This window comes from Tenrec ecaudatus, chromosome 17 (genome assembly GCF_050624435.1).
Source record: "Tenrec ecaudatus isolate mTenEca1 chromosome 17, mTenEca1.hap1, whole genome shotgun sequence".
Taxonomy (NCBI): domain Eukaryota; kingdom Metazoa; phylum Chordata; class Mammalia; order Afrosoricida; family Tenrecidae; genus Tenrec; species Tenrec ecaudatus.
The window spans coordinates 1,037,441-1,063,004 of NC_134546.1; the positions used below are offsets into that span (position 1 = coordinate 1,037,441).

The 25,564-nt window shown below is 54.2% G+C and overlaps 1 protein-coding gene across 1 annotated transcript in view; it reads left to right on the forward strand.

The window, feature by feature from the left end:
• SPTBN1 (spectrin beta, non-erythrocytic 1) overlaps window positions 1–10,037 on the forward strand; it is a 181,396-nt gene extending 171,359 nt beyond the window's left edge. The window contains exons 28-36 of the mRNA XM_075536114.1: window positions 118–256; window positions 1,401–1,485; window positions 2,090–2,286; window positions 2,890–2,999; window positions 3,664–3,730; window positions 7,557–7,795; window positions 7,954–8,127; window positions 8,426–8,468; window positions 8,690–10,037. Of these exons, the coding sequence (XP_075392229.1) occupies window positions 118–256; window positions 1,401–1,485; window positions 2,090–2,286; window positions 2,890–2,999; window positions 3,664–3,730; window positions 7,557–7,795; window positions 7,954–8,127; window positions 8,426–8,468; window positions 8,690–8,905 (1,270 nt within the window). The 3' untranslated portion in view covers window positions 8,906–10,037. The remainder of the gene's footprint in view (window positions 1–117; window positions 257–1,400; window positions 1,486–2,089; window positions 2,287–2,889; window positions 3,000–3,663; window positions 3,731–7,556; window positions 7,796–7,953; window positions 8,128–8,425; window positions 8,469–8,689) is intronic.
• The last annotated feature ends 15,527 nt before the right edge of the window (window positions 10,038–25,564 follow it).

A 25,564-nucleotide genomic window follows, 5' to 3' on the forward strand; every position in this document is an offset into this window, starting at 1 on the left:
GTGAGCCAGGACCGGGGCTGGTTAGGCTGCAGGGCATCCCCCTTCACTTTACCTACGTTCCCAGAGCAGCGTGCCTCTGAAAAGCTTGATTTCCTAAAGGAAATTGTCTAATTGTAGGGACGTGTCATCTGTTGAACTGCTAATGAATAATCATCAAGGAATCAAAGCTGAAATTGACGCTCGGAACGACAGTTTCACAACCTGCATCGAACTTGGGAAGTCCCTGCTGGCGCGGAAGCACTACGCATCTGAGGAGGTAGGGCGTGGTCTCACTGCACATGCAGAGGGGTAGGAGGGAGCCGGTGACTGTACACGTGGATCTGTGCACACACGGAGGAAGGAGTCAGGGACTGTACACGTGGATCTGTGCACACACGGAGGAGGGAGTCAGTGAGTGTGCATGTGGACCTGTGCACACACGGAGGAGGGAGTCGGTGAATGTGCATGTGGATCTGTGCACACACGGAGGAGGGAGTCAGTGAGCGTACACGTGGATCTGCGCACACACGGAGGAGGGAGTCAGTGAGCGTACACGTGGATCTGCACACGCGGAGGAGGGAGTCGGTGACTGTACACGTGGATCTGTGCACACACGGAGGAGGGAGTCAGTGAGCATACACGTGGACCTGTGCATACACGGAGGAGGGAGTCAGTGAGTGTGCATGTGGATCTGTGCACACACGGAGGAGGGAGTCAGTGAGCATACACATGGATCTGCACACACGGAGGAGGGAGTCAGTGAATGTGCATGTGGACCTGTGCACACATGGAGGAAGGAGTCATTGAGCGTACACGTGGATCTGCACACTCACGGAGGAGGGAGTCGGTGAGCGTACACATGGATCTGCACACACGGAGGGAGTCAGTGACTGTACACGTGGATTTGTGCACACACGGAGGAGGGAGTCAGTGAGTGTGCACGTGGACCTGTGCACACACGGAGGGAGTCAGTGAGTGTGCATGTGGATCTGTGCACACACGGAGGAGGGAGTCAGTGAATGTGCACTTGGGGAGGAGCTAGGACACGTTCTGTTACTCTGTACACACAGAGGTAGGAGGTGGTCGGTGACTGTACATGTGTAAGCACCCACACAGAAAATGCATAGTACATGGTGGACGAGCTATCCCCCCCGGACCCACCCCTTGCCTCCTGCCCGGCTACTGTAAGATGCACTCCTCTCCAGTCCCCGAGCCAGTGATGGGCTCCGAGGATGATTCGGGGTGGGGGCCCCCATTGAAACATCTGCCCCCCCACCCCCCACCAGGAGACGAATGACCTGCATATCTCCGCAGCCCTGCGTGGACCCGTCCCACCCCCTCTGGCTCCCTCCTCCCCAGCGGAGGGACCACACAGCCCTGGCTTGGCAGGCAGGGTGCTAAGCCAGGCTCTCTCCCCACAGATCAAGGAGAAGTTACTGCAGCTGACAGAGAAGAGGAAAGAGATGATTGACAAGTGGGAAGACCGATGGGAGTGGCTGAGACTGAGTAAGCACGGGCTGGGACACCTCGGGAGCTTGGCTTCCCGTGCTGCTGAATGCAGTCCCGTCTCTTCATGCACGCCACTGTCGCATGCGGTGTCCTACTTCTCCCTCAGGACGCTTTCCCTGCATGCCCGGTGGGTGGGTTTCCTACCCCATGACTCAGCTCAGCGTCGCAAGCATGCTTAGGGCGTACTCTAACAGAGAGAGCCCTGTGTCCTTTGGGACCCCCTCCACCCCCCAAATCCTGACCCTCTTCAAGAGGGTCAACGTTGGCCTGATCGCATCCAGACAACAAGCACCCTCTGGTGTTTTTAGCGGCAAGTTGGGTTGGAACCAGAGCCTGCCTCCTACACACAAGTAGACCCTTCAACTCCCCTTGTTACAGCTTTGCAGCGTGGCCTTAGTCCAGGTTGTCCCCCTCCTTCAATGTCCCCTCCCTTATCCTCCCCTCCCTCCCAGCTCCCAAAGTAAAGGGCAGCACAGCCACCCCAGAGAGGGACCTGGGTACAGACCCAGGAGAGCTGCTGTTCAGGCAGCTGCCGCCAGAGGGCAGTGCCGAGAGCAGTGCCAGCACTAACAGGCACACACCCCCCCCACCCCCCGTGCAGTTCTGGAGGTCCATCAGTTCTCCAGGGACGCCAGTGTGGCTGAGGCCTGGCTGCTCGGACAGGAGCCGTACCTCTCCAGCCGGGAGATCGGCCAGAGTGTGGATGAGGTGGAGAAGCTCATCAAACGCCACGAGGCATTTGAGAAGTCGGCAGCCACCTGGGACGAGAGGTTCTCCGCCCTGGAGAGGTTGACCACGGTTGGTACCCGGGCCAGGCGGGACTTGCCTTGGGTGGCCCCGGACAACCTGCCTACCTGCTGCAGTCTTGGACCCAGGAGCCCCTCACTGCTCTGCTTAGGAGCGTCTGACCCTAGGGATCGGTGGCTCTGGTCCAGGGCCTGGAGAGGGGACCCAGGCTCAACCCCTGGACTTGGGATCGCTTCTGGCAGCCTCAGGTGGCCCACTCGGGTGTCCACTCTTCTCAAATATCTCCCAGAAGCCTTGCTTTCATTTTGAGGGCGAGGATCTGAGATCCTTTTCCAGAACTTTGGAGTTGGGCCATCGTAAAACAAGTCCTTCTCGTCCCTGATGTCCTCCTTAGCATTGAGCTTGCTCGGTGGTCAGTCTCTCCCGAGGCTTTACCCTCGGAATTGAAAGCCATTCGCTTGGCCTTGGCCCCCTTTGCCTACATAAATCACCCCCCAGTTTCTACTCTGGGGTTTAAAACAGACGCGTGTATTCCTGTGTTAAAAGCGCATCCTTCTGGCGTAGGCTGGGAGCTCAGGCAGGAGGGCGCCCCGAGTCTCCCGGCAGGAACCCGCCTGAGCTCTGCTGATGGCACTCTGCCCTCCCCTCCCCCAGCTGGAGCTACTGGAAGTGCGCAGACAGCAAGAGGAAGAGGAGCGGCGGCGGCGGCCCCCCTCCCCGGAGCCCAGCACCAAGGCCTCGGAGGAGCCCGGGTCCCAGCAGTGGTGAGTCTCTCCCACCGCTGCGTGAGTGCTAGAGTGCTGTCGCCCTGCACAACAGGACTCAGGCTGAGCGTAGAGGGGGCGGGGCGTGTACGCACGCACGCGTGCCTGTCACACGCATACACACTCAGAACCTCCTTGTGATGGAGCGGTTCTGCAGAACACCCACAGGTCAGATCAGTGGGCTTTCGGGGGCCCTTCAGACACCTCTGCTTTAAGCTCTAGTGAGGAGCAGACATGGTCCTCTGTTTGTGGTCGCTCATCTTGCTGGGGAGGCGATGAGGACGGGCCACGCCCAGGAGGCAGACTCTAGAACCTTGGTTCTCAACCTGTGGGTCACGACCCCTTTGGGGGGGTGGAACGGCCCTTTCACAGGGGTCTCCCGATTCGTAACAGTAGCAAAATGACAGTTATGAAGTAGCAACAAAAATCACTGTGGTTGGGGGTCACCACCACATGAGGAGCTGTTTGAAAGGGTCGCAGCAGGAGGAAGATTGAGAGCCACTGCCCTAGAGTCCATACCAGACACTTGCAAATAGAAAGGGTGTAAGAGTGGGTGACGGGGACTTTTCAGGGAGGAGGAAGCCAGTCCTAAAATTGACCGATGATGTTCCCCCCCACACCCTTGTTTTCTCCTCTCCCCCTTCCTGCTCCCCTCCCCCCACAGGGATCCTTCCAAAGGAGGAGAGCAAGTGTCTCAGAATGGTTTGCCCGCGGAGCAGGGGTCACCTCGGGTTAGTTACCGCTCCCAAACCTACCAAAACTACAAAAACTTTAACAGCAGGCGGACAGCCGGTGACCAGCCCTGGTCGGGACTGTGAGACCGCGCCCGCTGAGAAGAGCCTCCCTCCCGCTTGACCATGGTGTTCATTTCCACTTGCTGCATAGCTCCCCTGGTCCCACGTTGTTTGCGTTTAACCCGTGTGTATTGGAGTCCTCTCAACTGGCACGTGCCCAGTTTGCCTTAAAGCAACATACTTATTTTTCGTTTTATTTATTGTGAGCTTTTTACTTTGTCAAGATTTCACAGCGAAAACCTTAGATGCGTAATTGACATTAAGTGAGCTTTCAGCACAAAGAAGATGAAAACTAGAGTCGGACAGGTATGGCTCACCGGTGGCACTAACAGGGGCAGTCCTGTGCTGCAGCTCTGTTAACCTGGCCGAGGTAACGTGGGTACCACAGGGGCTAGGCGTGACTAGGAAGGCTGGTGTGTGAGTTGGGAGATTGTTGTACCAAAACCAAACCCGCAGTCACTGTAACATTCCACCAGGGACACACCCGTTCTTACCAGAGAAAGGTGTCCCTGATCGGCTTGCCGCTCCAGCGTCCTGAGACCGCTGCCGCGGGCCCCTTTCCACCAGCAGGTTCCTCTCGGGTCGTCCTGCCAAGTGCGTCAGGTGGTGCTGCCCGCACCTGGGGCACGGTGCGCTGCTGCTGGTGCGGCGGCCGCCCGCACCTGGGTCCCTGGGGCACCGACATGCGTGACCTGGCCCACTTGCAGCTGCCGCCCAGCATCAGCACGCCCCCCAGATGTGCAGGCCATGCTCCAGGTGTCAAGCTTGTGGTTAAATTCAAACCGATAGAGCGAAAGCCATTTCTGGTTCATCCTGATTACTTGAACATAGTGCTGGCTGGCCCATCCCGAGGAGCCCACGTGCCTCCCAGTCTCAGAGTCGGGTGGTGTCCCCGCGGTCCCCCTCAGACCCGGGTTCTCATTTCCCAGAGGCTCTCTGAGGAGGCGGGGGGCAGGGGGGTGTTGGTGGGGCGGTGAAAGGGCCACACAGACTCCGAGGAAGTCCTGATCCTTGGGAGCAGGCGCAGGTCTAAAGGAGCGAGCCCGAGCCGGGCGTCGTTGCCCTGAGAGGTCCCTCGCTCGCCCGCCAGTCGCCATATGTAGATGCGTCGGGGACCGCAGGCTGTGATACGTGGGCCCCCGGATTCAGTTTCGTTTGTCTCTCCATCTCCTGATGCATGTTTTTTTTTCTTTTGTCAGGATAACATTGTGTAGCATTGTGCGTGTGTGTGTGTGTGTCTGTGCATACCTGTCTGCTCGTGACTGTGGATGGGCAGGTAGACAGACACCAAGGGTCTGCTTCTGACGTTCTGGGGACGTGTGCTCCGCTCTTGGGTCTCTGCCGTAAAACACAACCGCCTCCTTGTAGAGAAGCCAGTCTTTTTGCTCCGGGAAATGCGGGGCCCCACACATCACATGTCTGGCTGAATGGCTCTGGATTAGAGTGTGTGTCCCTGACCTGGTGTGTGACGCTTCCAGCCACGTGCACGCAGACACGTGCGCGTGTCAGTTTTGGTCCTTGGGGCCACCCCATGTGGCGCCTTTTGTATCCAGAAGACCAAAAAATAAAAAATAAATACACACACCCCCAAGCTCCACGGGAAGCAGTGCTCCTGGGGCACCGGGCACCTGCTTGCTCCCCGGCTGCCTCCCGTCTGGAGGTCGTCGGCACAGGCTGACCTCGGAGAAGGGCTGCGCAGAGCCAAGTTCACGGGCCCAGTAACGCCAGGTTGCTTCATGCGCCTTGAACACACGGGCGGGGTGTTGCTTGTGCTGCTGGTTGTCACGTGGGCGTTTTGTGTTCCCATCTGCCCAGCGGCGTGTCCAGCCACTAGCGTGCTCTGGACTCGCGGCTGCAGAGGCGCCAGCTGTGGGGGCGGGGCGGGTCCCATGTACTCACCGGGAGCTCACAGCACAATATGATTTGCGTTTGATGTTTGTCTCGAGTGGTGTGTTGTCTGTCGGCATGCTTACCGCACATGTCCATTAAAATTCATTTTGTTCCTTTGCTCCCCTTGTCTTCTTGGTTAGAGCTCATTTGCATATACGTTAATTTCCTCTGCATCCCTGGTTTGGGGTTTTCTCTTTCCTTCTAACAATAAAGAAAGAAAACTTACTGCAGAAAGAAACACCCCCACGCCCCTTAGAAGAGCCCTGCCCGGCCTTGCCCGGCCAGTTGAGGTAGCATTTAGTCTCAGGTCACCGTGCCCTTGAGCCAGGGTGCTGTTGCTACCTGCCACTCTCCTGGCAAAGGTGCAGCTTCGGTACATGCCAACCCTGTCTCCTGGACTCACATGGGACAAGCCTTCCAGGACTCTCCTCCCCCCCAAAGGTACCTGATTCATACCTCACACCAGGACAGATTTGGCAGCTGTCCAGTCCATCTGCCTGGAGTTCTGTGGACTCGGACTTTGTTTTCCAGTTGCCGTGCTCCCGCCCCCAGCCCCACTTGCACCATGAGAGAGGGTCTCCTAGGCTGGCCATCACCCCGCCCCCGCCGCACCTGTGCCCCCGGCTCACCCTGCACTGGACTCGGGACTCACTCAGACAGTTTACACCGATGTGGCCTCCACCACTAGCCTCCCTCCCGCCCCACCACGTGGCTGTACCCCAGGTGGGAGCATCCACCCCGCCCCTCCCTGTCAAGGCTGTTCCTGCTAATTTGGTGCCATTTCGGTTCTGGGCTGCGTTGGTGGGGCGAGGTGTCTAATGAGGGGGCAGTGGCACTCTGTGTCCGTGTAGGAGGGGTGCAGGTTGTGTGTAACCCACTAAGCTCCAGCCTCACCCCCAGCTCTAGTAACGTGCTAACCCACGTCCCGGGCAGCTCCCCCAGGCTGCCACACAGTTAGTAGCACACAGGCAGTGGACACCCTGCCACGTTCCCCAAGCTGGAAAGCCGTGGGCTTGCCCTTTAAGTGAGCTTGGGAAGGAACCGCTCCCGAAGACGTCTCCGGCCCCTGGAAGCCTGGTGTCTCTGGGCCTCCTCACCGCCGTGCGGCACGGTACCAGGAGCAGCCACGCACGTGATGGGAAGGCCCTGGTTCTGTCTGTGTCCGGGGGTAAATAGCCGTGTGGTGTTGAGTGACTGATTGGCTTTTCCAGCTCCTTAACGCAAACCACAGCCCACTCACGATCCGACTTCGGGCAGATGTGGTCCAACTGACGTTTGACTTGCCTCCTATCCTTCCAGCTCCTGAATCCCCAACGCCTAACTGGGGTGGTAGATGTGACGTGCATGACTGTCGTCCTAATTTCTGCATGTGTTTGTGACGAGGTGTTGGGGGCTGGGGTGGGGGAGTGGGGCTGCAGCCGTTTCAGAAACCAAAGGCCTGGTCTCATCTCGGGGGGTGGCTCTGTGTGCATCTCTGATCGCGTGCAAATGCCCTTTCGCTTCAACTCCCCTGCCCCGCCTTGCCCTTCTGGTCCGGGAGGCAGCTGCTGTGTCACGTCCCTCCTCTCCGGTCGAGTGTGTGTGACTGTCACCGTGGTGAGAGGAGACGGCCTGGGCCGGGTTAGGACGCGGGTCTGGTCAGGGTGCAGAGCGCAGCCGGACTCACACTGGCATTTTGCTTTCCTCATCTCCCGTCAGCGTGCGGGCATTAATCCACCCCACCCTCTAATGTCCCCGTGCCCAGCTGGCTTTGCGGGGTGCGCAATGGTGTTCCTGCCCTGCACTGAGACACAGCCACGTGTGCGAGTCGGTCGGCGGGGTGGTCGCTGGCGACGCGTGTGGGTGCACTGACCGGCCTGTCCGCTGTCCCTAGATGGTGGAATCAGCCGGCGCGCATGACATGGTCAACGGGGCAGCGGAGCAGAGGTCGAGCTCCAAGGAGTCCAGCCCCCTCCCGTCCCCCACCTCCAACCGCAAGGCCAAGGCCAGCCTCCCCGCCCAGAGTGCGGCCACTCTGCCCGCCAGGACCCAGGAGGCGCCCTCGGCCCAGATGGAGGGCTTCCTGAACAGGAAACACGAGTGGGAGGCCCACAACAAGAAGGCCTCGAGCAGGTGTGGGCAGGGGGCACACGGGGGGCAGGGCACAGGTCCCCGTGTGAAGGGCTTTGCTGCTTGGCACAGCCGTGGCCCAAGGAAGATGCTCCCACAACCAGGCCCTGGCCCTTTGGGGAGTGGTGTGGAGCCCTGACGGCCCTGCCCCCCCCCCCCAGGTCCTGGCATAACGTCTACTGCGTCATCAACAACCAGGAGATGGGCTTCTACAAAGACGCCAAGACGGCCGCCTCTGGCATCCCCTACCACAGCGAGGTCCCTGTGAGCTTGAGAGAAGCCACCTGTGAAGTGGCCGTGGATTACAAGAAGAAGAAGCATGTCTTCAAGCTCAGGTGAGGCAGGCGTCAGGAGGCCACGCCGACAGCCTGGGCAGCCGTGACCAGCGTGCCGTGGTCCGCCCTAGCGCTGGCTGCAGCTCGGGGTCTCCTGGGGCGGAGGCGCCAGGCTGTGATGGGCACGGACTGTGTTGAATGCTCCTGCATGACTTGCTGGCACCGAGCAGGATGCTCCTCCGGCCGGGCCTGGGCGTGCGTGCAGCTCTGGCGCTGTGCCCAGGGGTGATACGGGTTTGTGGCGTTTGTCTTGTTTTGACATTAAGTCGTGGTCTGTCTTTCTCTCGTGAAATAACAGACTGAACGACGGCAATGAGTACCTCTTCCAAGCCAAAGACGACGTAAGTGCCCCCAAGACATAGGCCACTGCGGCGGGGGGGGGGGGGGGCTCCTAGACTGGTCTCCTCCTTCATGCTCACATGGGAAGGTGTCCTGATCTCAGATGGGACCATGCAGAGTGGGCCTGGTGCCAGGTCTGGGGGGCCCTGTACTGTTGGGTGCAGGGGTGAAGCATGCTGGGTCCACGGGGTGAGCCTCCCTCACAGAGCCCTCTCTGGCCCAGGAGGAAATGAACATGTGGATCCAGGCCATCTCGTCCGCCATGTCCCCCGACAAGCAGGAGGTGTCCGCCAGCACCCAGAGCACGCCAGCGTCCAGCCGGGCCCAGACCTTGCCCAGCAGCGTGGTCACCACCAGCGAGTCCAGCCCTGGCAAGCGGGAGAAGGACAAAGAGAAGGACAAAGAGAAGCGGTTCAGCCTTTTCGGCAAAAAGAAGTGACCTCCTCTCCTTCCACCTTCGCCCTTTGACCTTTTCAGTGAGATTCCAGCATGCAAGCCCAGAGCCGACACAGCCCTCCTCACCCCCCCCTCTCTCTCTCTTTCTCTCTGTGCCTAACGTTCCTCCGTGTGGTTGATTCTGCGCCCCGCCCTTTTTTGAATTTTAATTTATGGAGCATTTCCGGGGGGCTGGGGGAGGGACACACCTAACCACTTTATCTCCAAGTTACCAGAGTCTGAGGTGCAGAGGGGAGACCAGATTTTTTTTAATGAAATTATATAGGTTAGATCTGAACATGTAAACTGTTCCTCAATTTTGTGAGGCTGCGTTGGAAATAACCCGCCTCTAGTGCTGCTAGTTCGCAAGGCAGCGGTGCTTCCACACTCCCCCCCCCCCCACCTCCCCAAGCCCACAGACGACACGAGCTCCCAGACAAGACAACGTGCCCGTTGCCTGGGCCCCTTCTCTGCCACTGACTCTGGTGGTTTCCGTAACTCTGACTCTGTGGGGGGCCTGGCCCGCGTTAGACAGACCATGCCGGCTGACCTCGCCGCAGCACAGTGCCCTGTTAACTCGACCGACCAAACCGTGGCTTCCGGCTTCACTTACCAACACGGCCCACGGCCTTTCCGGATGTCGGTGTACGAGGAGGCGTGGAGACTGACACGGTTTCAAATAATCTGTAATTTCAACTTCTCTTTTCTTTCTTTTGCTGAAATACATTATATTGTATGTTTGAGATAATTCTAGTACAAAGTATAATAAAACTAGATGTATAATAAACCCTTTAAATCATCGGTAAGTGGACACGTGGAACTGAAGCATTTACTGGACAAAGTCACGTTGCTCTCATGGCTCCTTGCTCGTGCGTTGCCGCACTGTGTTATAATTTGCTTCACTGCCTCGCTTATTTGGTACATAGCGCGCATTCCTCCGTCACTGTCACCATTGTAACGGCGAGATCCTCATCTTACTGCACAATCGAAATGGCATCGATAGGAATGAACCTCCAGAGGCTGGGCCTGAGCAGGGAGGCGCGCTCAGACCTGGTGCTCCGTCCTATGACCTGTACCTCTCGACTTTTGCCCCACCTGTTAAATATATGCTCTGTCATTAAATGCTTTTAAATCTAGTGCGGTGGGTGACTCGTCTTTCCTGCCCTGCGCTGTGATTGCCCGCTCAGGGAGTTCCTTCCTCCAGCCGGCCTGGGTCCGTTTGGCAGCCCGGGCGGGCGGGCGGGCGGGGCAGAGCCATAGCGAACCCAGCACTGCATGTGGGAGTCGCTGATCTCAGTTGTGTTTCTGCAAAGCTCTGGGAAAGCTGCTGACAGACACGGGGTCTCCTCTGTCCCCAGAGGAGGGGGTGCAGCCACTCAGCTCTGCAGCGCTGACACTCAAATGGCCATTGGCATGAGTGTCACTGAATTGCCCACACACAAACGCTAAAAAGTGTGAAAAGCCCGCTTGCAGGCCTGGCGGTAGCAGCGCCCCCCTGTGGCCCCTGCCTGCCTCTGCTCGGCCCTCCATGAGGCCACGGGGTAACGGCAACGGTGCCTCTGCGCGTCCCCTTTGTGGTTTTCTCGTGAAAAGCAGCGGTGGGTTTCTCGGTGAATTTCCAGGAATTTTGGGCCCAAGTTTCTCCAGGCAAGTGGAGACTTTGCACGCGCACACACACTCTACCCCCCCCCCCCTCCAGTGGGCGGCCAAGGCCCAATTAAGTCTCCAGCCACATGCCCTGACCCCCACTTCTCAGGGCAGGAAGGTGGTCACTCACTCCTCCAAAGATGGGAGTCATTGTGCTTAACTAGCGCTTGCTCTTGACAGCATGTAAACAGCAGGAAGCCCCGACTCCACAGGGAATTAATCCTGAATCCCAGCATTCCATCCACAGTAGTTGCACGTGGGGAGATTTGCATGTAATTTCCAAGCTACACGCACATGCGCACGCGCACACCCCCACTGTGTTCCCTGTGGCTGCCACAGGCCTGAATGCAGAGGTGGGTTGGCAGAGCCGGGGCATGGGCCATGCGGGAAGGCCGAGGCCGCACAGGGTCATCGAGCCTCGGGGTAATTAGTGGTGTGACTTACTGAATCCCACACCATGAGAGATTACGAATGCCTTATGCTCTGAGCGCTATTTTACCAATAACCAAAACAAAACCAAACTCACTGCCAAGTCAAGTCCAACTCAGGGACCCCAGGGGACAGGTGGAACTAGCTGCCCTGTGAGCTTCCCAGACTGACAACGATGGGAGCAGAAAGCCCCGTCTTCTCCAGCTGAGCAGCTGGGGGCGTTTCAGATAGCAGAAGCCTGTGATGGGACCAGCCTGTCTCATGGTCGGGGCACTTCAAGCACACACATCTCGGAGTCAGGGGAGACCAGCCGGTCATTCCCACGTTTCTCTTCATGTAGTAAGGGCGGTCGGTGCTTTCTACTTGATCACTGACCCGTGCCGAAGAAGGCAGGCCGCTCTCAGGAACATGTTTCAACTTGCAACAGAAGAGTCCACTGAGAGAAGATTGTTTTTGAGGAGGCCAGGTCTCCTGGGCTCCAGGAACTGAGCTAGAGGGCCGCCCACTTGACGTTGGGGTCAAGGTGAGTGAGCACCCGTCATTTTCCCCCATGCCCAGGAAGCAGCACCCACCCCTTAGTCGCTGTGAGCCAGGCGAATTGGGGAGAGTGTGACAGCGGGTGAACCTATTGGCCGAGTTCAAGTTTTCCACCTCATTAGACACTTCTCTGAAGTGAGCTTAGAGGGCTGGCTACCCCCAGGCAAGGTGCAGGTCTGCCCCTCCGTTGTCAGCACAGCCCTCAGCCTCAAGGGGGCGGGTGCTCCCACTAGGCCCTCTGTAGGAAGAAGCCCTGGAATGGTATCCCTGCCCAAACTCCTGGCACCCATCCTTTAGATGACATTGCTATGACAGCAAGTCCGACATCCAAGTTCACGTCACACATGATGTAAAATCTGGTCTATGGACCTCCACCAGGTGCTTCATTCTATGCTTTGACCCGAAGAGGCTCTCAGCTGTGAAGTACTTGGCTCTGCCTTGCTCTGTCTTTCAGCTGCGATGGGACTGGGAAAATGCTCAGTGACTCCCCTTCCAGGGGAGCCCAGGGTACTTGCCACACCTGAAGATGCTCCGCCATCCCCTCCTGGCTGGTGGTCTCCATGGCCGAGGGTTCTCGGGAGCTGATGGAGTCACCGGGCCTTTCTTTGGGCTTGACCCTCCGACCTTTCAATCATTTGCAGCACATGGGGACTTCCAGGGTAGAAGAGGACTCACCTGCCCTTCTCAGAGGGGGGGCCTCGTGTGCATGCCTCCGCCTGGCCTTCACAGGCAGCTGTGGCATGTCCCTCACCTAGAAGCCCCATTGTGTCTGGAAGTGAGGACGGAGATCTTTAAAGAAGGGGACTTTCTCTTACATAAGCCAACAGGGACTTTCCCCGTGGGTGGGACCACGCATGCCTGAGGCGAGGCGGCAGCTCACAGCATGGCCCCTGGGGTTGCTGCCTCCGTTTGCAGCCACCCTTGGGTTGGCTCATCACAGGTGAGCCATTTCCAGCGCTGCTACTTACTCTTAACCCACCCCTGAGGCCTCCCATCACCCGGGAGGGTGCTGGCAGGAGACCAGCCCCCTTGTGCCTCATGGGAAGTGAAGCTGTGCTGCCCAAGATCTTAAGGCTGTGACCTGGGGAAGGTCACCCGGCCTTCCTTCCAAGGGGCTTCTGGGTGGAGCCACCAACTCTGTAGTTAGCTCCCGAGTGCTGAGCTGTCCGCCCTGCTCTAAGCACCACCAAAGGCGCTGCTAAAACCAGAGCAACACTGGCTGCCCTCAGCCGGTGCTGACTCACCAGTGACCGTAGGAGGGCTAGCACGGCTGGCCCTCCGGCGTTTTGGAGACTAACTCTTCATGGGAGCAGAAAGCCCCGTGGACCTCCCACTGGTGGTTTCAGGCTGCTGCCCTTGACCAAGCCATAAGCACACCACCAGTGCTTCTGCGTGCAGGCCGGGTGCATGCCTGCTGGGCCGAGGCTGCCTGGCATATCCCTCTGCGTAGATACCAGGACGGGTGACCCCACTGCCCTATCTGACACATGAACTCTGCCCCTGGGAGGTGGGGGTGGGGGCTGGCACTGACCCGTGCACCAGCACCAAGACAAGTCGTCCCTCCCACACCTGCCAAGCGCCTCCTACGTGTCAGCCACTCTGGGGACCACCCCTGAGGAGCTGACGATGCACCAGTGTAGCTGAGTTTGCCACTTCTCTCCTTTCTAGAAGAACTGTGTGAGGCGACAGTCACCTGAGCCTGCAGCTGTACAGGGAATTCTGACTCGAAGCGACCTAGGACAGGGTTGAACTTCCTAGATTTCTGAGGGGACAGATCTTTACAGGAGCTGGCAACCTCTTTATCCCACAGAGAGGCTGGTTGGTTCAAACTGCCAACCTTGCAGTTACTAGCACAAAGTTTACCCCACGGCTACTATGATGGCACCTGTGTTAGGCAGAGTTCTCTAGAGAAACAAAACCAGGCCCCTTATGATTTTATATATGTGGAGGCGGTAGACAGTGTGAGATATGAAAATGATAATAATTTATAATTTATTAGAGGTCCGTGCGGATGAGAGTGGGGAGTGAGGGAAAAAAGAGGAGCTGATACCAAGGGCTCAAGCAGAAAGAAAATGTTTTGAAAATGATGATGGCAAGGGGCATTTATAGAGGTCTAAATAAAGGCATGTACATATGTAAATATATTTATATAAGATAATGTGCATGTATCTATAGGTTTAATATTAAGGTAGCAGGAGGACATTGGGCCTCCACTCACGTACTCCCTCAATGCAAGAATACTTTCTTCTATTAAATTGGCATTCCATGATGCTCACCTTCCCAACACAACTGCTGAAGACAAAGCGGGTACATAAGCAAATGTGGTGAAGAAAGCTGATGGATGCCTGGCTATCAAAAGATATAGCGTCTGGGGTCTTAAAGGTTTGCAGGTAAATAAGTGGCCATCTAGCTCAGAAGCAACAAAGCTCACATGGAAGAAGCACACCAGCCTGTGTAATCACGAGGTGTCGAAGGGATCAGGAATAAGGCATCATCAGAACAAAAAAAATCTTACCATAGTGAATGAGCGGGGAAGTGCAGAGTGGAGACCCAAAGCCCATTTGTAGGCCACTGGAGGTCCCATTAACAGAAGGGTCACAGGGAGGAGACTAGCCAGTCAGGGTGCAGTGTAGCAATGATGAAACATACACCTTTCCTCTAGTTCCTAAATGCTTCCTCATCCCCACCCACTATCATGATCCCAATTCTACCTTACAAATCTGACTAGACCAGAGGATGTACACTGGTACAGATAGGAACCAGAAACAGGGAATCCAGGACAGATGATCCCTTCCACACCAGTGCTGAGAGTGGCAACCAGGAAGGTAGAGGGAAGGTGAGGGAGAAAGGGGGAACCAATTATAAGGATCTATATATAACCTTCTCTGTGGGGGATGGACAACAGAAAAGTGGGTGAAGGGAGATGTCAGACAGTGTATGATATGACAAAATAATAATTTATAAATTATCAAGGGTTCATGAGGGAGGGGGGAGCAGGGAGGGAGGGAAAAATAAGCTGATACCACGGGCTCAAGTAGAAAGCAAATGTTTTGAGAATGATGATGGCAGCAAATATACAAATGTGCTTGACATGATGGATGTATGGATTGTGAGAAGAGTTGTACGAGCCCCCAATAAAATATTAAAAGAAACAAAAATAAAATTATGATGGCAACATATGTACAAATGCATTTGATGCAATTGATGTATGGATTGTTGTAAGAGCTGTAAGAGCCCCAATTAGTGATTAATTAAATGATTAATAATTGTTTATTAATGATTCATCAATTAACCAACAAAATGATTCATTAAAATATGTATATTATTTTGCTAAAATATACAGATTATATATTAGCAAGAAGAAATATAATGGTTAATTAGTCCACACAGCAGTACAGAGAGCTCAGTTCAACTCACTTCCATGTAAGAGCTAATGTGCTGAAGGTCCTTCAACTCACAAGGGCTGCCCGCAGTCCAAGGTCAAGGAGGCGGAGTCGGCCGCAGGCCCCAGGCAGCATCAGCAATGCCAGGAGCTTAGCAAAGCAAGCCCCATGGGATCTCAAACTCAAGTGATAGACTCATGATGACACAATCCACCAGCCTGGAGCTCAAGCGATAAAATGCACCAGCAGCGTGGCAAAGCAGACCTCAAAGCTCTAGCAACACGATCCTTGGGTTGGCTGGGGCCACAGGGAGTGCAGTACACAGATGAGGCAAAGAACTAGCTCAAGCAGCAGCATGCTGGTTCATCGATCACCAGGGAGAAAGAGAGGGAGGATGCTGGCCTCCTTAAGTAGTTATCGCCATTGCCCTCCAATCAAGCTGTGACCTGATTAGCTCCTCCCACATGTTCCTATGGAGACCTCGTTGGCCCAATAAACCTAATTATCACAGCACCAAACCCCAAAACCGCTGCCATCAGTTGATTTTAATTCACAGCCACCCAATAGGACAGAGCAGGGCCACCCCTTTGGGTTTCCAAGCCTGTCTATCTTCACAGGACCAGAAAGCCTCGTCTTTCTTTACAGAACGGCTAGTGAACTCAAACCGCTGACCTTGCAGTCATTAAACACTGGACACATCCCACAGTTCCATGAGGACCTGTGATGGGCACAGAACTCCATACGTCACTTTTCCTCTCCCTTGGCGTGTCTCTAGGAAGGGGGCTGTTTGTCTTTTAAAGTACGTTTGCTAATGGCGTTTCCCTGGGAAGTCCACAGATCACGGGAGGGGTCCCTCAGTCGGAAGTCCCTCAAGGTCTGGCTGCACTTGGGGTCATCTGCTGTCCCAATCTGTCGCAGCCATTCAGGGCAGGGTGCTGCTTCAGACGTTGGTACAGCTCTGGGGCAAAAGGAGCAGCTGCTGTCAGGTGCCAGTGAGCCCATCCCAACCCATAGCAATGCCTGTCTTCACATCACAGGATGAAACACTGACTGGCCCTGTGCTGTCCTCAGCCATTGTGATGCTTGAGCCCGGCCTGGCAACCACTGTCACGTCCGTCTGCTGCAGGGCCTTCTTCTTGCTGCCCCTCTACTTTACCAAGCACTTCTCCAGGGAATGACCTCTGCCGACAGCATGTCTAGAGTACACAGGGCGGTGGAGTCTCCCCAGCCTGCGCTCCTTTCAAGACAGATGGCTCTGTTCTTGTGGCAGTCCATGGTACTGTTCCTAAGACCCACTCGTTTGTTCTTCTGGCTGCACTTCCGATATGTGTGGTCAGCATCACAATCCAAATGCATCGCTTCCGTTGTGGTCTTCCTTATCCACTGTCCGACACTCACGTGCACAGGAAGCAACTGGAAATGCCATGGCTTGGGTCAGGGGACGTCCTTGCTCTCCAGCTCGTTAAGATGCCTTGCGCAGCAGATGTGCCCAGTGCAACCTGTCATTTGATCTCTCGGCTGCCACTTCCGTGAGCATTGATTGTGGATCCAAGCAGGAGGAAATCCTGGACACTTCCTTTTCTCTCTCCAGGTGAGCGGAATTTGGCTTCCTTGCCAAGGAGCTGTCACGCAGGCTGGAGGCTGCCCTCCTGGGTCTTCGTCAGCGAGGGCTGCAAGTTTTCGCTTTCCAGAAGCAAGGCGGTGCCATCTGTACCGCAGGCCTTTAGGAAGCCTTCCTCCGATCCTGATGCCCCTTGTTCTATTCCATCGACCGTCTCTTCATCCGGGCCGATGTCCCACCCAAGCACGACAAGCTACTCTGCCATCCCCATACTGCTCCAGGCCACCCAGAGGCGGTTATGAGGCGCCGCGCGGTCGGTCAAAGAAGCACAAGGCAACACGCTTCTGGTGTTCTCGGCGTCCGCAGATCCAGCATGGAGGGTCCTTGTGCTGTGTCCTCCCCTCCGTCTGGCAGCTCCCGTGGGATTGTTGCTGCCACCATTGTCGCATTATCGTCACACGTGCACGTGCATTCATTAATTTAAATGGTGTTAATGATACCGCTCGATCATTTCTGTACTCTGTTGGATGCCTTTTCTCCGGAATGAGCACAGATACGCCTCTCCTCCCATTGGTTGGCCAGATGACCGTCTTCCCCATTCCTGGGAGTTGATGTTGGGATGCTGCCCCCTTATGAATTAGCTAATGCCTGTTGCTGAATTCTACTTGTTTCCTTTTGTAATAAGGACTCCCATTTTCGACGTCTCTGGGGAGTCTCAGTCCTGTGTGCTGGGAGCATCATTGGGCCAGGAAATCAGCAAGGGTGCACGTGGCCCCTGATGTCCAACGCGGTGACAAGGCGCAGCACCCATGTTCCTCTGACTGGACTCCTTACAGCGGCCCATTCCTGCTGGGACAGCCAGTCACCCAGGTGGCCTGTGCACCGGGTGCTGCAGGGTGCAGCTCAAGGTGTGGACAGCAGGGTGAGGGGTGGGAGTCCGAAGGATTGGAGGGAAAAGGGGCTGCTGCTATTTGGGAAAGTGAGAAGGCACAATGTGGGGCATTCCTCAGTGGAGGGGGGGGGGGTTTCAATCACACACACACACACACACACACACACACACACACACACACACACCAGTGGGAGAGAAAACTACGGAACACGTTGCTGGTAACACATGTGAGGCAACATTAACAATAGCTGAGCACCCACTGTCGACACTACACACAGCCCTTAGCTGCCTGTGCGAACTCATCTACCACCCCCCCACCCCAAGGCCCTGTGAGGTGGGCGCCCTGCCATTATGGGGGACTAGGCCTGTCACTGCAGGGTTCAGAAAGTAGTGGTGCTAACTTGGAGCTGGTGACTTGTGACTGTATGACTTCATGGTTGACCTGGCCCCCGACCAGTGTCCAGTTGGCTGTGTGGCTGTCTCAGGTCCATGAGGAGGGTGTTTCCAGTGGGATTGTATGTGTGCATGTGAGCACATGCCCCAGCAGGCGGGCGATGTTCTTTGCAGAAAACCAGGAACACCGCTGGATCTGCAAGCGCCGGAACAATCCGTTGGGAAAATCTCAGTGGATTCTATTCAGGATGCTGGTTTTCCTGGTCTCCACCCTTCGCTTTGCTCCAGATGGAATGGCTGGATCTTGCTGATAGTGACGGCAGCTAACAGGGGGCCTGAAGCAAGAAGCCCGGTGTCACTGAGCTGCTCCTGTGGAAAGTGTGAGCGGGCACACGCTTGGTTGTGTGTGTTGCCACGCACAAGACATGAAAGGAAACATTGGAAACAAAGATGCAAGAGAAAGGACCAGGCTGAGAAATGTGAAGAATGGCCGAGGCTCTGGACTCAGACTTCCCTGGGACAATGAGTAATCAGTGAGACTGGGTCATGGACGAGGTCGCAGGTGTGTAGGTTATGTGTTCTATGTAACTGAATGCTCTCCCGAGGGAGCAACACACCGAAATATTTTGTGCTAAGAGGACATAATATCTCTAGTGTATTTGCAAATCAATCAGGAAAAAAAGGCATACGAGCGCTATGGGCTCAAACCAGTGACAGCCCCTGCAATGTTGTGATCATTCAGAAGACTCTATTCGGTTACAACGGGACTGCTAGAACCTAAAAGCGATTCTTCGATTGCAGTCCCCAGTCGACATTTCAGGCCAAAAAAACCCCAAAACAAAACCATGTATCCTTTGTCTAAGACTTAAGCAAGCGTGGACAGAAGCAGAAGGCAAAATTAATATTACTATTCTTTAGGGTTAGGGAGCGTTACAGGACATTGATTATAGCATTCTGGTAACTTCAGGAAGAGTATGCATTACAAGAAACAAAACTATGGTGGTTACATAATCTGTTGCCAATTGAGAATTAAGAGTGAAGGGGTAGAATTTAGCCTGTCAATCAGACACATGGAGCTACACTGATGCAGCTAGAGCCCTGGAGCTGGAGGAGCCACGTGGAGACCCTCATCAGGGCTGAGATGCTTCCACTGCCACTGGATCCGCAAGACTTTCCACCCACTGCCTGTGATCTTCCTGCATTCGGCATCACTGCATGAGTCTGAAGAAGAATTTATGGACTAATATAGACATATGGGCTAATATCGGACTTATGGACTTGATCTGGACTGGGCTGGGATATTTTCTCAGTGTTCAATTCCTCTTGTATAAAACGCTCTTTCATGTACACATATGAGTGTCTATGAATTTGTTTCTCTAGTCTACCCGGACTAACACAAATACTGAAATTGACTATAACATCCTGGTTACCCTAACAAGATTAACTATGCCACTCAGATGACAACATCAAAAGGAACAGCATTAAAACAAACTATATATTGAAGAATCGTCTAAACTAAGTGTAGTGTCCTGAACCTGGAAACATTGAGAGAACATTCTAAAATCAATCACAAGTGGGACTTTCTGAGATGAGAGGGGGAAGGAGGCAGGTCATTCAGCAGCTTAAAAATGGAGTTTCTTTTGCTAGTCTGCCTCACACAAACAGAAAACATTAAAAAAAATAAACACCGTGACTCTGGGGGAAGGGCATGCAGGGTGGGTTGACTTTTGAAAGCTCCGCCGTGGCAGCCTGACGGAGCCCGCTCTGCCGTGGCACACGTGGGGGGCCGTGGACTGATGAGCTCTGCTGGCTGGAAGCAGCCAGGTGCGGCCAGCGTGAGACGGAGCACCGGCCTGTTACGCGGGAACGTGCACTGAGCTCAGAGCATGCGTGGAGACTCCGTTCCCTTCCCTCCTCTGCCAGGGCTTCCAGCCGTTCTCTCCCCACAGGCCCCCGAGCTCCTCGGAGACTTCCTGATCTCAGCGAAGTCCCGGCTCCCATCTTCCTCCACCCCCCACCCGCACTGTCCTGGGGATTTCCCTGCAGAGGAGCTCTGAGCACCATGCTCCTTCCCGGGATGGAGGAGAAGGTGGGCCCTGTGTGTGGATCCAGAAAGGCTTGCAGGAGGAGGAGGAGGAGGGAATGACCTCATTTCTTATCTCAGATGAAAGCTAGCTCAATTCCGTAAAGCCTACGCCTTTGCAATTGTCTTAGTGATTTTTAACTGTATAAAAGTGATAAGATAGAGCCAATTAACTATGGAATGGGCTGAGACATCCGGGCACCCACTAATTCAATACGTCACCTAATTTCTTCCATTTTCCTTCCATTTTAGGATTCTCACACCTCGCCTGACCTGTGATGTCAAAACTGGGCGAGAGTCGGTGTGCCGCACAGCCTACATCTGAGTCATGCGTTTACATTTCTATTTTTGCAAGGTATCATGGCAACAGCCCCAAATCACAAACTGTGTTCCCAAAACATTAGAATTGATGGAAGTAGAGGTTCAAGCCAATCAGTTGTCTGGCCAAAGTGATGTCATTAATTTTTCCCTCCTCCCTCCCTGAATTTAACAGACAAGAGTAACAGACAAATTTAAGTGTCAAAACTACTCGTGCTCTTAGAAAACCCCAAACAACGACCAGGAAACAATTTTCTGGTGTGATAAGAGAGCCTGCTTGTAGGTAAATGCAGTCCATGTGATTCCTCTGTCAGGGAGAATCCAGGAGCGAGAGGCAATAGGAAGAGCCCTCCCCCAGACTTGAAGCACAATCTATAATGTATCAAGAAAAGAGCTACAACTGGGATTGAAACATGAACCTGTCCAACAAGCAAACCTTGGTGAAGCTTTGACTGAACGGAAACAAGTATGTTCCTTTTGGAAAGAATATTTAATTTTTTTCCCACTTTTTGTTGTGAATTGGATGAAGGTCTCCAGAGTAAACATACTTTCCATCCAACGATTCATAACCTTCTTGTTTCTTCTCTGTTTGCAATCTCCACAGGGAAGTATCCCGCATCCCACTTCCTCCCGGTTCCTATGCGCACCCCTCCATCTTTCCTAAGGCTTCTGTGGCAGGTAGGTTTATTGTGCCAACCTGGCCAATAGGAACATGTGAGATTAATAAGGGATTCGTCTGCAGTTTGATTGGAGGTAGAGAGATAAGTGGCTCAGCAAGCTCCGCCCCTCTCGCGCTTGCTCTCTGGTGATCAGACCAGTGTGGTTGTTAGTTCTCTGCCTCATCTCGTGAGAGGGACAGCCAACCTGTGGATCGTGTCGCTAGAGCTTGAGGTTCCTGGGAGACCTGCTTCAGCACACTGCTGGTGTGCACCTGCTGGAGCTGGGGACTGTTGGACTTTGTCGTCTGGCTGACTGTTGGTGACCCAACCTGCTGTTTGCCGCTTGTGGTCGGACTCAGCTGTCTGCTTCCTTGACCTTGGACCCAGAGGCTCGTGTGAGTTGAAGGACTTCCAGTACATTAAGTACATTAAGTGTTCCCCGGAAGTGAGTTGAACTGAGCTCTCTGTACTGCTATGTGGCCTAATTAGCTGTTAAATTCCTTCGTGTTGTATAAAATCATAAGTGTTCTGGTCTTGTTTCTCTAGAGAACCCTGTCCAACACAGCTTCCGCTTCCAACCTTTGTCCATAGGTAAACGCTGTGTGTTAGTCTGGGTAAACTAGAGAAACAAATCCACAAACATTCATATGGATCTAGAGTTTTATATAAGGGCTGAGTGTTCCTTAAGAAAGCATTCCCACCCAGTGCTGTCCAAGCCCATAAGTCCGACACTAGTCCATATGTCCGACACTGATCTACAAAGTCCTCCTCAGTCTCACAAAACACACACAATGACGCCGACTGCAGGAGGAAAGCCGAATCATTGCGTATGTAAGCATCTCAGTGCTGGCAGGGTCTCCACACGGCTGCTCCAGCACCCAGGGCTGCGTCAGGGTGGGTCCACGTGACTTCTCCTCAGGGATGTCTCACAGGAAGTGAGCCTGGCCAGCTGAGGCAAAGAGCTAGTTAAGGCAGCTGCACACTGGTCTGACTGTCAGAGAATGAGAGAGGTGAGACTCAGCCATTTATCGCGCTGTCTTCAATCAATCCCACCTGTGTTTATCAGCCAGGTTGGCACAATAAACCCTAACTATCACGCACTGGCTTTTTTTATCTTAAATGGGTGACTGCTTCTACCAGCCTCGTTCACTGTTTCCTTGATAGACCTGTCTGCAGTTTGGCTGAAAACTGAGGCGTGCGAGGGCGGGTGCCTTTAAAAACCTAAAAGGTATTTGAGGGCCAGTCTTGGGGGCTCCACTAGCCTCTGTCTGACAGCCTAGTCTTTTAATAACTTTGAGTTTTGTTCTACCTTCCCCCCTCACTTTATGCAGGACCTTCCAGAGCAGTTGGTAATGGCCGCTGGTCACCATGCGTTCTGGTCTCAGGGTCATGGGGTTGATGCTGTGTGGTCCATCAGTCTGCTGTTTACGTGCATCTGTAATGTCTAGTCCCGTGCTTCTGACAAAGCAGCTTCTCAGTGGTCCACTTGCCAAAGAAGGATAGAACACACTCTCGTTGTGGGCAACGCTCTGCCAGTTGACCTGGTGTCCCCTGAGACCATAGCCCTGAGCTCCGTGGCCCGGCAGGGGACCCATTCCCTCAAGGTTTGTTGACGTCCAAGAGGTTTCCATAGCTGCCCCAGTGTGTACTACACTCATGTGTGAGCACATGGGTAGAAATCCCCGCAGTCCACCCTGTTTCCATGGGTCTAGGCCCACCCAGAGGAGCTTGGGTGGCACAGAGGTTGCATGTCGGGCTGCTCACCCCGGGGTCGCCAGTTCTAAGCCACCAGCCGCTCCTCTGGAGAACGACGGGGCCTTCTACTCCCATAAGCAGCTACCGTCTCAGAAACCCACAGGAGCAGCTCTACTCTGCGCTCCAGGGTCACTGTGGGTCAGAAGCAACTCAATGGTAGAGAGGCTTTTGGTGAGTCCCACTTGGGGGAATAGTTTAAAGAAACACGCTCTACTCAAGCAAATGTATAGATTTGACCAATTCCCAGTGTAAAAAGAGACAGACTGTCCAAGTGTGTCGCTGAGAGAAGGAGCTGACTGGGACAAACGGGGGACTCGTGCTGAGGACGAGCACTGCTGCCCTCTGTCTCTCTTTTGTTCGTGGTATCTGTTTATTAACCGCCTGTCTATACATAATTCATGTGCCTTCCAATTCAATCTGGCTGGAATAGGTGTTTAAAGGTGTGCGATCGATCGTCACCACAATCCACTTAGAACATTCTCTTGTCTCTCTATTTTCCCCAACCTTCCGGTCACTTTATTCACTGCCCATCGAGCCGATGCCGACTCACAGCGACCCCCCAGGACAGGGTGGGCCTGCCCTGGGTGTTTCTGAGACTCGCTCTATGGGAGCACAAAGCCTGGTCTTTTTTTCTGCGAAGCGAATGTTGGCTTCAAATGGTGGCCCTTTCAGCTGGCAGCCCAGCGGGTCACTACTCTCCACCCAGCGCTCCTGAAACAAACGCTAAGATGATAGGAATGAGTCAGAACCGACTCGGCACGGCAGTGTGCTTGGTTTGGTTTTATATCTGCCTTAGTAAAACGAGCTGACAGTGAACATGTGGATGCACTCTGTCCAACGGTCAGTTTTTTCACACTGCGGGTCTATGATCGGAGGCTTCGTCCCAGTGGCGACTCTGTGAATGGATTGGCAGCTGTCACCCTCACCTTCCACACACAAAGCAGGCAGCATGGCCATCTCTGCAAAGATCTCCCAACTCAGTGGAAAGGCCTGAGGCTGATGGTCCTGGTGGAGCAGAGCGGATCGTGCCAAGCTGTGGACAATGGGACAGAAGAGCCAACGTTGTTACAAGGAAGGCCTAAGACCGACAGGCAAAGTAAAGATTCACTGAAATCCCCTCTGTCAGTGGGACCATGCATGGAGTGTGGACAGTCCAGCGTGATGGTCAAGTGGGGGCCAGTGCAGAAGATGAAGACTGTCAGCACAATGAGCTGCCAAGGTGGCCGCAGCCGGGAGCTCGCCCGTGAGGCTGGGGTGGGGTGCCCAGCGAGACTGCTTGTACCCAGAGGAGCCAGGAGTCGGAATCGACTCGGCGATCCATAACAACAACCATGAAGGATCATTGAAATCCTCTTCAGTATTCCACATGGAGTCTGTTCCACAGGAATTGCAGCCCATTTTCAGAAGGAAAACACATCAAATTAGAAGGAAATCGGGAATCTTTGTTAGGCCTCTGACAGAAAGGAGCAATCCCAAACACGCAGGCAGGTGTGACTGCACGCATGTGACTGCACGCGTGTGGAAACCTCACGCTGGACAACATGCAGGTGGTGGAGGAAGTTCACTTTTCATAGAAGTCACAAAATCTAATATCTCCTGATAAAAAAATGAATGAAAGAGAAAGTCTCCCATGATCTCAATGCAGCATAGGTGGGTGGGGGGCAATAAACACCCCCCAACAGGGCTGAGCTGGTCAGCACACACGGTTTGAAGCCGCCTCCCCTGTACTCACAGAAATAATAGACAGAGGATAAGGAGATCCAGGTCTTGGCTGGTTAATCGACATATGCAGTTTGCAACGTTCCAGACTCACACGAACCCTGCCCTTGTCACTGTCTACTGGCCACAGTCCTTTGGGGGTCCATTTCGACAGGCTGAATAAGCCGCTGAAAAGACCCTTGAGCCAGAACTTCACTTTGGGAGGACCTTGCCTGAAGGAGCCCTGGTGGCATAGTGGGTTACGTGTAAGCCGACAAACCTCTAGGTCAGCAGTTCAAATCTACCAACTACTCTTTGGGAGAGAGATGAGGTGCTCTGCTCCTGTAAAGAGTTATAGGAGCCCCAGAAACCTAGAGGGGCTGCCCCCAAAGGTCACTCACTATAAGTCAGATTTGACTTGATGGCAATGAGTTAGCTTTACCCTAAAGATGAAACACAGGCTCAAAAGTGTCAATCTCAGAAGAGCAAAGGTTGTATGAAATATCTAAAATAGGCAAATGTATAGAGACCAAGGTTTATTACTGATTACCAGGGATGGGAAAGAGGGCAAAGATATGCATGGGTAATGCCCAGCATGACTAAAACAGTCATTATTATGGAATTAGCAAATACGGTGCCAAATATATTTCACCACCACAAAGAAGCCAATCACTTTTAAGCAAGAGAAAGAACAATTTCAAGCAGGCACAAAGGTGGTTGCTTTGGGGTGCCATCCAGCCAGTGCCCAGCATGCAGCGGGACGAAGCACTGCCCGATCCTGCCCTGTCTGCGTCATCCTGCTTTATGCCTGAGTTCATTGTGGACACAATGGCCATCCACGAACTTAGAAGTGCCCACCATTGACTCAGGGTGCCTCTGGTTTTGTTTATAATGCACCCACTTCTTCCCACGCTCTCTGGATGATTGTAAAGCAAACGGACACTTGCACCTCTATAGACAAATATTTCAGCTTGTCTTTCCAAGATAGGGACTCCTATTGAAGAGCACAGCCGCCCACCATTGTCGTGTTAGATGCCGTGATGTCAAGCCATATGTTCTCCACTGACGTTAGCAAGCACCATGTCCTTCCCCACGGGTCTGCTCCCCCAAAGAACAGATCTACCCGCAGAACGCACGATGACGTCTCGGCACCCCTGCTCCCGAGCCCACCTTGGCTGTAGCTCCCCCACGGTGCACGTGCTGTTCTCTGGGGGTCCTCGGTGTATTCAGTCGTCCTTGCCAACAACAGTTCCGAGGTATCAGTTCTGCTTCCGTGTCTTTATCCTTGCCCATGAGGCAATTGAAGTC